Source organism: Lissotriton helveticus, chromosome 11, assembly GCF_964261635.1.
Source record: "Lissotriton helveticus chromosome 11, aLisHel1.1, whole genome shotgun sequence".
Taxonomy (NCBI): domain Eukaryota; kingdom Metazoa; phylum Chordata; class Amphibia; order Caudata; family Salamandridae; genus Lissotriton; species Lissotriton helveticus.
The window spans coordinates 439,637,811-439,650,382 of record NC_136072.1 but is presented as its reverse complement, the minus strand read 5'-3'; the positions used below and the strand labels follow the sequence as shown (position 1 = coordinate 439,650,382).

At 44.9% G+C, this 12,572-nt stretch overlaps 1 protein-coding gene across 7 annotated transcripts in view; it reads right to left on the bottom strand.

Annotated features, from left to right (window-relative positions):
* DOCK10 (dedicator of cytokinesis 10) overlaps window positions 1-12,572 on the bottom strand; it is a 1,735,912-nt gene that overhangs the window by 245,459 nt on the left and 1,477,881 nt on the right. For all 7 annotated transcript variants that reach the window (XM_078665953.1, XM_078665951.1, XM_078665949.1 and 4 more), the window contains exon 40: window positions 7,340-7,464. In XM_078665953.1, coding sequence (XP_078522079.1) covers window positions 7,340-7,464 — 125 coding nt within the window. The remainder of the gene's footprint in view (window positions 1-7,339; window positions 7,465-12,572) is intronic.

Here is a 12,572-nt window from a genome sequence, read left to right as displayed (position 1 = left end):
TAAATATATGCAGCCAGTCATGAGCAGAGTCCTTACATCCCTACTGCAATATGAGAATTACATCACGTTTCACGAGTGTTGGATTCAGAGACCAAGTATAGAATGAGTGATGACATGGCACAATACAGTTAGTGCCACAACAAAATGGATATTCTCTTTTTTTAATATATGAAACGTAATGCTTATGTTATTTGATCCCTCTCATAAAACTTGAAAGGTTCTTCCAGTAGTTTCTCTTCTTCACCCCAGGTCTTGGTTTGAGTTCTGTTGAAATCCTACTCCTTGTTCCTGAAACAGTGAATGTTTGCTTCCAGTCAGTTCAGTTCAGTTCTTTATTTGTTTCGGTGGTTAAAAACCATCATAAAAATCCATAACATTACTTGTCCACATATAAACAGACTGAACATTACAATATTAAAAACAAGTTTTAAAAGTTAATATTATTTACAGGTTTTAACCAAAAGAAGGGAGCAGTAAATTCATATCATCCTCCATCAACCCCTTGTATTTCTTAATTTGACCACAATTTTAAAAAAACTCATAATAGCACACAGGGTACGCGTCTCAGTTGCTCTTTGCAGAAATAATAAAGCAGTTTTGGCCTGATAAATTTTTGATTCCTTTAAAATGTCCACCAGGAATCTTCGGCGCGGCATTTTATAAAAAGAACAAAATAATACAAAATGAAGGGTGTCCTGCGGAGACCTATTGTCGCAGCCGCAGGCACCCTTCTGCTCAATTGTTAATGTAAAACCAGATGGGTAAGCTAAAATATTGTGTAACAAGTTGAGCCTAAAACGAGTCATTAAAAACCTCTCATGTTGGCTGTAGATTAAAAAAGATACGATTCCATACCCATTTCATTGCTTACAAGCGAGTGGGCTACTACCGAGGATTTATTAGAATCAAGTTCATTCCTCCTGTATTCGTATTTTTGTAACAGCTGTTTTTGAACGTAATATTTGCAAGAGCTATTCACGTTTGAGGGGTCAGAAAATAACATTTGCTGGTCAATAGACTCTAGGGTATCTTTAATGTATTTTAACCAGGGGATATGCAACCATCTGTCTCTCCGGAGACAATCCTTAATGATCTGTCTTGTCAATTCAGCATTTGGGTTTTGCCAAATTCTAAGCCAGGTCAAAATTGGTCTCACTCTAATCAGGTCAGATATATATGGAGTACCCAGCCCTTTATGTGTGACTGCTGCCGGGATGCTCTGAGGTAGCTTTAATAGTTTCTTTAAAAATTTGTCTTCCTCCACTTGTATCTGATGTGCATCCCTAAAACCCCACACCTCTGCCCCGTAGGTGGCTTTGGAGGTACTGACCGCTCTATACAGTGTCATCACCTGTTCAGGAGACCAACGTCCCATCCTTCGTGCAAAGTTTAGTATGGCCTCGTTTGCTGAAAAAAGTTTCCTGGACCTTTCCTCAATCAGTGGGGCAAACTTAATCTTTTCATCAAACAGGAGACCCAAGTATGGGAAGGTGGTCACAGTGCCCAAAACATGAGTTCCTATTTTGAACACCAATCTCTTGTGAGGTTTTTTCGCTGCCACCATGATGAAAGACTTGGTTAGATTGACAGACAGATCCAGATTCCTCATGAATTCAGCAAAACCAGTAATTAGGCGCTGGAGACTCACCGCAGTTCGAGCGAGGAGGACCGCGTCATCCGCGTACAACAGTACCGGTATATGGCGCGATCCCACTCTTGGGCAGTCAGTTCCCAGTGTCAGCAGGGCACTCTCTAGGTCATTTATGTAAAGAGAAAATAGGAATGGAGCCAGGATGCACCCCTGCCTCACCCCGCCAGAGCACGGGAAGGGATCGGTACTCACCCCCCCGCGCTATAGCGGACCTTGGCAGTGGTGTTCCAGTGCAGTTCCTTGAGTATATTAATCAAATCTGGATCGATTCCCAATCCAAACATAATTGCCCAGAGTTTAGCTCTATTAACATTATCAAATGCCGCTGCCAGGTCCATAAATCCCATATATAGAGTCCCGTCATCTGACTTGATATATTTAGCTGCTAAAAGATATAAGTTAAGACATTGGTCACTAGTAGACCTGCCTGTCCGAAAGCCATACTGGGTGTCCACCAAGGTGTTATGGGTACCAGTCCACTCTATCAGGCGGTTGAGAATTGCCCTGCCTAATACTTTGGCTGAGACGTCAATCAGCGAGATTGGTCTGTAACACTGTGGATTGTCCCTGCAGCCTTTCTTGTATATGGGGACACTCACAGCTGTTGACCAAGATCTTGGTAAACCGGATTTAATTGCGGCATTAAGTATACGAGTCATAATCGGTGCCCATAGATCAGTATTACTTAAAAATAGGTCTGGGGGAGTACCGTCCGGGCCTGGTGCCTTATTACGCGTCAGCCCTGACACTGCCATTAGAACCTCCGATAGAGAAAATTCTAAATCGGTTGCCCTGGGTCCCTCCCACCTCCCATCCACAATAACTACCTCTTGTTGATTATACAGGGTTTTAAAGTGGTTAATCCATTGGTCTGGTAGTATATTGGTACTGATTACTGGTGAGCTTGAGTCTTGGTGACAGGGCCTATTTATAATTCTCCAAAATTGGGCGTAATCCCTATTTTCGCCTGCTTCTCTAAGGTCTGCCCAAACTTCCTTTTGAAGAGCACTCTTCCTTCTCTTGACCTGCATTTTGTAAATCTGTCTACAGTGGGCGACTTCATTCTTGTCTCTCGGGGCCCTCTTTAGACTCTGTTTTAATTCTCTTAATGCCCTCGAGCAGTTTGTATCGAACCATCTTGGTGAGGATAGTTCCTTGATCGGCCTTTTAGTTTTTAATAGCCCATTCACTATTTTGGTTAGAGATTCATAAGCCAGAACCACTCCTCTACCTTCTATCGCAAGATCTAGGCAGGTCTCTATATGTTCTTTCCCTTTGCCCACTAGGTTGGTGTAGAAATCTTGCGGGTTGATCATTCCCCACCTTATGCGCCTCCCTTGATCCGTTGGTTGGATAACAGTGCTTCCTCCCATGTTTTTTGCTGGTAGATCATTATATTTAATTTTCAGAAAGAGGGGATTATGATCGCTCCAGGGGCTCCACTCCGTTCTTGCTCTTATAATCTGGTCTTTCGCAAAGGCAGAGATTACTATAAAGTCTATTATAGACGCACAGCCTCTACCTTTGAATGTGGGTATGGGAGTCTCCCCTGCTTTTTTAGCGGCTCCAGATCCATTGTATGGGTAAGCGCAAAGCTGTCTAGTAGCTTCATCAATAATGTGCCCTCCTTATTGTGTTCAAAATGGGGAGCCTTTTCTACAGGGCAGGAAGACCAATCCAGAGAGATGGGGAGTAACTTGGGGCACAAATGACAGTTAAAGTCCCCCATCAACAAAAATAGTTGGTTCAAGCCCTCCCTGCCTTAGATCTGTCTCTTCGTTAAGCCTACTCTCAAGCTCAAGCAGGGTAGGGAAGTTTCCATCACTTGGACCCGGGTTATAGAAGTTTAAAATCAGAAGTCTCTGCCCCTGCCCTTGCAGTAAGTCTGCTTGTAATGTATCTGACGCCCAATCCGGTTGTGACCAGGTGCCCTTTTCATCTAGATCTACATATATCACTAAGCCTCCTTTTGCTCTCCCAGAATTCCCTTCTTTGGCTGAACTGAAAAAACATTTATAGCCCTCCAGTTGACAGGAGTCTGAATCTCGCGCCCATGTCTCTTGTAGAGCTATAATATTGAAGCCCCTTATGTATTCATTCCACTCCTTGTTCTTGAGTTTGGCCCCTAAACCAGCTATATTCCAAGACAGAAAAGTTAGTCCGGCCCTATTCGCCTTCCTGCCCTCTGTGCTGGGTGCCTTTATTATACCGTCACCTGACTTTATGGATTCTGTGGCATTTTCTGTCTCGACCCACTGTTTAGGGGGTTCTTCCAGCCTCAGTTTTTGCTCTTTCCTTGCGCTGACAGCACTAACCTCTGATGCAGGCACTAAGAATTCCCCAGTTGCTAAAGGTGTTACAGGCTCATTTTCCATCATAGGTAGTCAGTCATTTTCCTCAAGTGACTGCAAAGGGGCAAATCTATTTCTCCACTGAGAATAGTCTCGTGGCGGTAGAAGCTGATCAGGGTAGCTTGTGGATCTGACTCTTTGTGTATGCTGTGGCATTACAGGGTGCCACCCAACGTTCTCAGCGTTGTTAACGTTGTTGCTACTCCTGCTCCTTGGGTAGAAATACCCCAGCGGGAGCGCACAGATTGTGCTAGTGAGATTTCTGTTGGGGTTCTTCAGGATATAGTCCACAAGTCTAGTGTCTCTAAAATGTGCTACTATGCAATCCCCTCTTATGTCCTTCTTTCTACCACCAAGCCAATTAACTCTTCTCACATGGACTATCTCTCCTCTTTCCCCATTATTTAGTGGTCTGTGTATATTCAACCACTTGGATATCTTCGCATGTAGTTGGGAATGAGATTCTTTGTCTGAGGCCCTAATTTCCGGGACCCCTGCAAATACTATAACAAAGGGGCTGGCATCTGGAGGAAGATTTATGTGTGGAGGGGGGCAGTCTCTGATAGAGAAGGGGTCATGGTCCATGTGGGATGAGCTGTGGGGACCATTTCTTGAGTAGTGGTCTATCTGCCCCTATTGCATTAGTGGTTGTAGGGGGGCTTTATCTATGTTTTTAGTGCTCCTCTTTTGAATGTATCCCCCTCTCTGATCTTGGTTTGATCCCCCTCTCTGCTCTTGAGGAACTTCCGGCGCATCGTGTATCTTGGCAATTGTGTGTTGGGTATGGCTAATACAGTTGTTACTTGACAGTGTGTTTTTGTCAATGTTGTCATTGGTGGCCACATTACTTGGTTGGTTGGGGTCAATGGGGGGTTTCTTGGTTGTGAGTTCTAGTATCTTACTTTGTTTAGTCAACTCATTCGCTATTTTATCCACCTTGCTTATAATGGGTTTCAACTGAGCAATTAAAAAGGTTTCTAGATGTTTTTTGAGGTCTCCTAGGACTTCCTCGATCCAACCTGGTGGGTTTATATTTGTGTACACGTTATCATCTACCAGGATAACCTCTTGCCTATTTTCCTTAGATCGGGCATCCCTTGTGAGTAGCTTATTTTGCCTCTGTTTTCCTTTAATCCTCCCCCGACGTGTTGGTTTTCTCTGGGGGGCCAGTTCACTAAGGCCTGAAGTTTCTGTCCCTGGGGAAGGTGGAAGTTGTGCACAGGGAACGGCCTCTGTTGCGTTATTTGGGGAAGCTACATTCCCCGTCATATTTGGGCTAACAGCTAATAACGAGTCTCTACAGGGTGTTGGAGTAGCTACATCGGGGTTAGGTGAGGAAGATAGGCTCCTTTCCATACGTTCTATTTCCCCAGATACCTTCTTTAGCATCAGGTCAATAGCGGTGGGTTTTTTCCCTTTACTTGGGGCTAGGTCTTTTGGTATTGCCAATGTTTGTTTGGGGGTTTCAGATTGGCGAGCTTTACTCATAACCGAGCGTGTTTTATGGTGGGTAGACATGTTATAGTCTAGCTCTTTTCCTCTTATCCTCCCCCCAACAGAAATCACGAATCCCTAAAATGAGTAACCCAGTAACTCAACACTTAAGATATGATTTCAAAATACTTGGGCCCCAGTCCCCCTTCTTCCTACGGCAACAGCTTGGGATCACAGAATCATTTAAAGTCTTAAAACACAGAATATCAGTCCAAAACCACACTTAACAGTACCTGACCCAATATGTCCGTGCCAAGGGGGGTGGCCCGTCCCTGGACAGCCACAGACGGCCCGCCCTTTGCCCGGGCTTCGCCCGGCGCTGCCCACGCGCGTCCCGCGGGACGAGGGACTGCACTGCCTTTATGCGCCTCCTGGCGCTGTTGAGGGCATCAGCTGGTGGTGGGAGGGGCCCGGCGGAGCCAAACCCGACCCGGAAACAGCCGGAGCAAGGCCCGGCCCTTTGCTGCTGGTGCTACGCTGCGGCGGAGCTGAGCCCGGCCGTGAAGATGAAGATTCCAGGAACCAAAGACAACCCCCACAGAACTCGGCCCTGGCGCTGCCTTTATGCGCCTCCTGGTGCCGTTGAGGGCGTCAGCTGGTGGTGGGAGGGGCTCGGCGGAGCCAAGCCCGGCCGGGAAACAGACGGAGCAAGGCCCGACCCTTTGCTGCTGGTGCTACGCTGCGGCGGAGCTGAGCCCGGCCGTGAAGATGAAGATTCCAGGAACCAAAGACAAAGACAACCCCCACAGAACTCGGCCCTGGCGCTGCCTTTATGCGCCTCCTGGCGCTGTTGAGGGCATCAGCTGGTGGTGGGAGGGGCCCGGCGGAGCCAAGCCCGGCCGGGAAACAGGCGGAGGAAGGCCCGGCCCTTTGCTGCTGGTGCTTCGCTGCGGCGGAGCTGAGCCCGGCCGTGAAGATGAAGATTCCAGGAACCAAAGACAAAGACAACCCCCACAGAACTCGGCCCTGGCGCTGCCTTTATGCGCCTCCTGGCGCTGTTGAGGGCGTCAGCTGGTGGTGGGAGGGGCCCGGCGGAGCCAAGCCCGGCCGGGAAACAGGCGGAGCAAGGCCCGGCCCTTTGCTGCTGGTGCTACGCTGCGGCGGAGCTGAGCCCGGCCGTGAAGATGAAGATTCCAGGAACCAAAGACAACCCCCACAGAACTCGGCCCTGGTGCTGCCTTTATGCGCCTCCTGGCGCCGTTGAGGGCGTCAGCTGGTGGTGGGAGGGGCCCGGCTGAGCCAAGCCCGGCCGGGAAACAGACGGAGCAAGGCCCGGCCCTTTGCTGCTGGTGCTACGCTGCGGCGGAGCTGAGCCCGGCCGTGAAGATGAAGATTCCAGGAACCAAAGACAAAGACAACCCCCACAGAACTCGGCCCTGGCGCTGCCTTTATGCGCCTCCTGGCGCTGTTGAGGGCATCAGCTGGTGGTGGGAGGGGCCCGGCGGAGCCAAGCCCGGCCGGGAAACAGGCGGAGGAAGGCCCGGCCCTTTGCTGCTGGTGCTTCGCTGCGGCGGAGCTGAGCCCGGCCGTGAAGATGAAGATTCCAGGAACCAAAGACAAAGACAACCCCCTTCCAGTCATTACGGTTCTGGAGATTACAAGCTTTGACGATATAGCTAGGCACTGATCACAAATCCCAATTCCTTGCTCCAAGTAGTGGAACCTGGGGGTCCAGTGCGTGCTTCTTATTTTTGACTGCTCCTGCCAACGGAAACTCTAGACCATGAGCAGACAGTTTTGAGATACAACATCTATAGTTTAGTAAACTCTGCTAGTGTTTATGATGACTGACAACTTAAATTTAAGAGAGACTGCAGTAGAAAAAGACATCATTAAAACTTACTTGCAATGGAACTTGAGATGTCAATCATTTGTAAAAGTTTTGGGTTGGAAAGTGCATTTTTACCACGAATGATTGGCAAAGTCTGGGATCTGGGATGTCGGTGACCATCAGCTGTTGAATGCATCCTAAAAACAGAGTACAATCACACGTCTCAAATATGTTTAGACACTTTTCCTTGGATTTTCAGAATACATTATTTAAAGATACATTTTCACAGGGAAGAAAGGTTAAACAATTAAAATATATTTCATTTCAGAAAGGAAATTTGAATACTAATAATGTTATTGGTTAGAAACTAAAACTAGCAATTAAATAAATGTCTCAGAAAGTTGTGAATCAAAGTTATTTCATTCCACTATGTCCCCCAGCAGAAGGTCTTTGCCATAAAACATCACTGGGCCAAATCTTCATTGTGTCACCTATTTTTGAGCTTAACACTCTAAGCTGAAACATCTACTAGTGCCATCTGCCTGTCGGGTCTTTGATTACTAAGGAATACAAAATATTTAAATCCAACAATTTATCCATAAATTCAAGCTTCCAATCAACTTTGGTCCCTGTTCAAAGAAGCTGTAAGCCCAAATCAATCGGCCCTGCCACCCCTGCATGGGAACACTTGCAACATGAGATGTGTTTGTATCCTTATACATATTTCTCTAACTGGTTTAATGTAAGACTTCCTGAGTAGATATTTCTTATTTTTAGAAGTGAACGTGAAACAAATAGGTGTTTCTCCTATTGGTCTGTAAATGAAAATCCTGGATAAAGTTTTCAAATATTGGGAATAATATTTAGACATTTTACTCAAATGTGGCAGGTCATGGTAGGAGAATCAACAAAAAAATAGGTAACTTTCTGCCCGCTCCTCCAGTAGTTGAACAACCTTGAAATTAAAATTTCAAAACACACAATCTCTTCTCTACAGGCCCACTTGCTTGTATTTACCACAGAGTCTCATTTGATGTTAAATCTTTCTTTTGCTGTCCAAGACTATTGACCTTCTTACAAGTTTTTCTGATAAGCTGCTTTTGATATTATTGAGTTTAATATTTATCTTTTATGCCCAATATCAATATCTTGCTCATATCTTGTCAAATACTTTGCTCATATTTTGCCACAATTGACCTAACTGATTTGGTATTCTTGTATTCCTATTTGCTGTATAAAGGTTTTGTTTTCGATTTATTTACTTTTTTCCAAATATATTTCTTTTCTCCATTGATTTACATTGAGATCCAGAGCAACCATTGCCACAGGACGGTCTCATTCATTTTCAGTGGTATGGTTAACTCCATTTTTTCCTTTATAAAGCTGTTTTCCAAGGTGTTTATGGTCAGTAGTAGCAGAATGTTTCATTTTTTGATGTGATCTTGGTTTTAAAATGAATTCATACTAATGCCTAACTGCCTACGTTATCTACTGTTCACTGCACTGCCCATACATACCTCACAGATATAAGTCAAACATAGTGTTTCTGCAAGTAACACATCTCCTAGAGGACCAACATCACTGCCTTGGGAGGGAGAGGTATAAACTAGCTAGATTTTCTCACTACACTTTGGGATCCCCTTGGGTGGTGATCTTATATAGGAGATCATCGCTCTTCCACATATCATGCACCAGAACAGATACTAGTGAATGTTATACTGCTCTAAAGGGGGAATAGGAGGGTCAATCGATCATGCTAGTAAATCTGTATGCACTACAAGGACTGCAACAAGTCACACTGAGTAAAATGGGAAAGGTTATGCTGGATGATCCCTCTCTCCTGGTGATCTTTGTGGGAGCCTTTAATCTCGCCATGGATATCCATTTAGACAGACAAAGTGACAGACCAGAAGGAGATGCGGCAAGGGGGAGATTGGAAGATTCGTACAGGTGATTGGTTTATGTGATGTTTGGAGAGCTCTTCATAAGCGAGATAGGGGATACTTATTTTACTCACATACACACCATATGCAGTCTAGACTGGACTACTTTTTCACCACTGGAGACATGCTTAATAAATTCACAGAAACACATATACTTGCCAGAGGGGTTAGTGACATCTCCCTCTACAAGATAACATATTCCACCAATACTCCGAAATCTCCCCCAGGTTGGAGAAAGGTGACATGGCTCCTTGCAGACAAATATTAGGTCCACAGACTAGATAAAGCCACAACACTATACTTCAAGGAAAACAATAGGTCATTGTCGAGTCAACTAATAGTGTTCGAGGCTTACAAGCCTACTATTAGGAGCACAATTATAGCAGGTGAAGTTAAGGATAAGTGGCAAAGACATAGTAGGTTGATTCGACTAACAACCAAATTAGTGCCCTTTGGGAGGAATTAAGATTTGAACCCTGCTATCAATCAAAGAGAGGAGATGGAGCTGAATAGAAAAGAGTGGCTGGGAATGAGGCTAAAAAGGCATTCATTACAACACAGCAATGTATTTACAAGGCAGGGCATAAAGCAGGAAAACTACTAGCATGGCTTGGAAGTAAAAAAAAAGAAAAGGAATACATGTGAGGGAACTAGTTTTGGACAGCAAGGAAAGGGTGATAAGCAAAGAAGGGATAGCGCAAATGTTTGCTACCTACATGGAGCAATTCTATAATAGCAAGCTTCAGGCCCCTGAGGAGAGAATATTAGAATTTATCAAAGCTGCTTGATGTGTTGGCTGACTCTAGAGCAGAGAATGGCATTGGAGACTGACCTAACAGTGGAACAAGTGACACTATCATTGACATAGTTGCAGATGTGGAAGGGCCCTTGCCCGAACAGCTTCCCTATAGAACTTTTTCACAAATTGCCTAGCCATGTGGTGGCCCCAGTGCAGGCCACATACTGGAAGCACTGGAAGAGGGAGTACTATTAGAGGGCCAGCGAACGGCGACTATCAGGCTGCTCCTCAAAGAAGGGAAGCCACCAGATGAATGTGAATCATACAGGCCGAATTCGCTGATTAATGCAGACAATACAATTCTAGAAAAAAGCTTTAGCTACAAGGCTATGGATGGTATTACTGGACTTGGTATACCCAGACCAAAATGAGTTCATGCCAGGCCGCCCGCCCAAGTTGAATTGGAGACAATTGCATAATAATATCGCAGATGTAGAATTATGGCAGGATCTGTGATTTATTGTCTCTCTGGATGTAAATAAGGCATTTGATTTGGTGGAGTGGCCATGCATGTTTGGGATCTTGCCTCAGAATGGGATTTAGCCCTAAATGTGTTAGGTGGGTAGAGCTGTTGTATTACCAGCCAATAGCGAGAGTGAAAGTTAATGGGTGCATCTCCTGATCATTCCTGATAGGACAAGGCACCAGACAGGGATGCCCATTGACACTAATGTTGTTTGCGTTAGTGATAGAGGCATTGGCATAATGGGTAAGGGTAGATGCCCAGGTGTGGGGCTAGCCGGGCAGCACGGGAAGGGAGGAGAGCATCTTCTTCTACACTGACGATGTACTGCTCTACCTAACGAACCCAGTGCAATCACTAAACCAGCTAAGTGAGATAATTCAGATCTCTGGCAGCTACTCCGGGTACACAATTAACTGGCAGAAGTTCTTATTATGTCCAATGGGACAAAATGCTACTGTCCCTTCTTGGAGGGCAGATCTGTTTAATCATTGCATTACCACAACTATTATATATTCTCCAGAATTGCCCATATAAAATTCAAGACACCTTTTTCTCGGGGATAAACTGTACAATTCATACAGTAGTGTGGGACGGGGTCAATCTCGGATTGCACTGTTGGTTGTCCAGTGCCGTAAATACGAGGGAGGTATTCCACTTCCATATTATGAAGATGCTCAGGTTTAGGTGGTGAGCAAATGGGCTTATTCTGAGTGGGATGATCCAGCCTTTAGATTAGATAGAGGCAATCTGGGAGATAGAAGTTACCTCCATGTGTTATATGGCGAAAAACTGGACGCAAAAGCAGGCCATGCCACTAAAGCAGTGGTGAGTATACAGTCCAGTTTACAGAAGGACATACAATGGGACAAATGCCTGGCTTGTAAGACACCTTTGTGGGAAGGGAATAGGTCACAAACAGCCAACATGCTGGGTTTCTGAGGTTGGGACTTTATCGGCCTCTCCACACTAGCTATTGTCTGGGGCATGAACAGGACAGTTCTGTTCGAGTATCTGCAAATAGAATATTGAATGGTTACGCTATCAAAAGTTGGGACATGCCCTTTGAGATAGTTTTTATGAGGAGGAAGAATGCCGGAGTCCGCCTTAGAGAGACAATTTCTGGATGGTAAAATAGGGAAAAAATGTATCTCACTGACATATACTGCACTTATGAGAAAAATACACGGGACACTCTCACATGACTGAAATGTAGTTGGGAACAAGATACCGGTGAAATGGATGATGACTGGCAAATGGCATTGGGGTTTACAACGGCAGTTTCAATCAAAGCCAGTAACAGAGTGATTCAACTTAAAATACTATATATGACGTACTATACGAGGGTCTTCCTCCACAAAATGGGGAAAATTGCAAACACCTTATTCTTGCGCGGGGTGTGGGATGAAAGGCACATTCATGAACACGATTTGGGGTTGCCTCAAACTACACCCATCTAGGATTGAGAAGGTACCTCATTAAGAGAAAAAGTTGATATGCCCATGACATAATAACCCAGAGTAGCCCTATGAGGAATTTGAGGTCCTGCAGATGTAATATGGGGCCAGCAGATACTGATAAACCCAGGTTGTATGTTTGCCACATGGGATACTGCTCGCAGATAGGGGGATGGGATACCACTCATTATCGGGACTGGCAGATGGGGATAGAGCAAAGCAAGTTAATGGAGAGAGAGATATACAAAGGTAGGGGATGTATGTAAAAATGTGAAAACATCTGGGGTACATGGAGCAAATTTAATATGTAACAGTTCGGATTCAGAGAAGGGGTGGTTAGGGTAAAATTACTGTAAGACTTATGCCAATGATGGTGGCTTTGAATTGTGATAGGAAAATGGGTGTACATGGTACAATGAGGTGCTAATCTCACAAAGACAATGTAGAAAAAGATTTTCTGGTGATATATATGGGGGTGCAGAGAAGGACGGGAGGAACGGGAGATAGATAACATGGCAAGATGAGAACTAAGAGTATATTCTGTGAATTGTAATGTCATTATTTACTGGTATTATGTAAACAATGCATAGTTATGTTTCAATAAAAATTAATAATAAAAAAAAACTGCAGTTAAAGGCAGGTG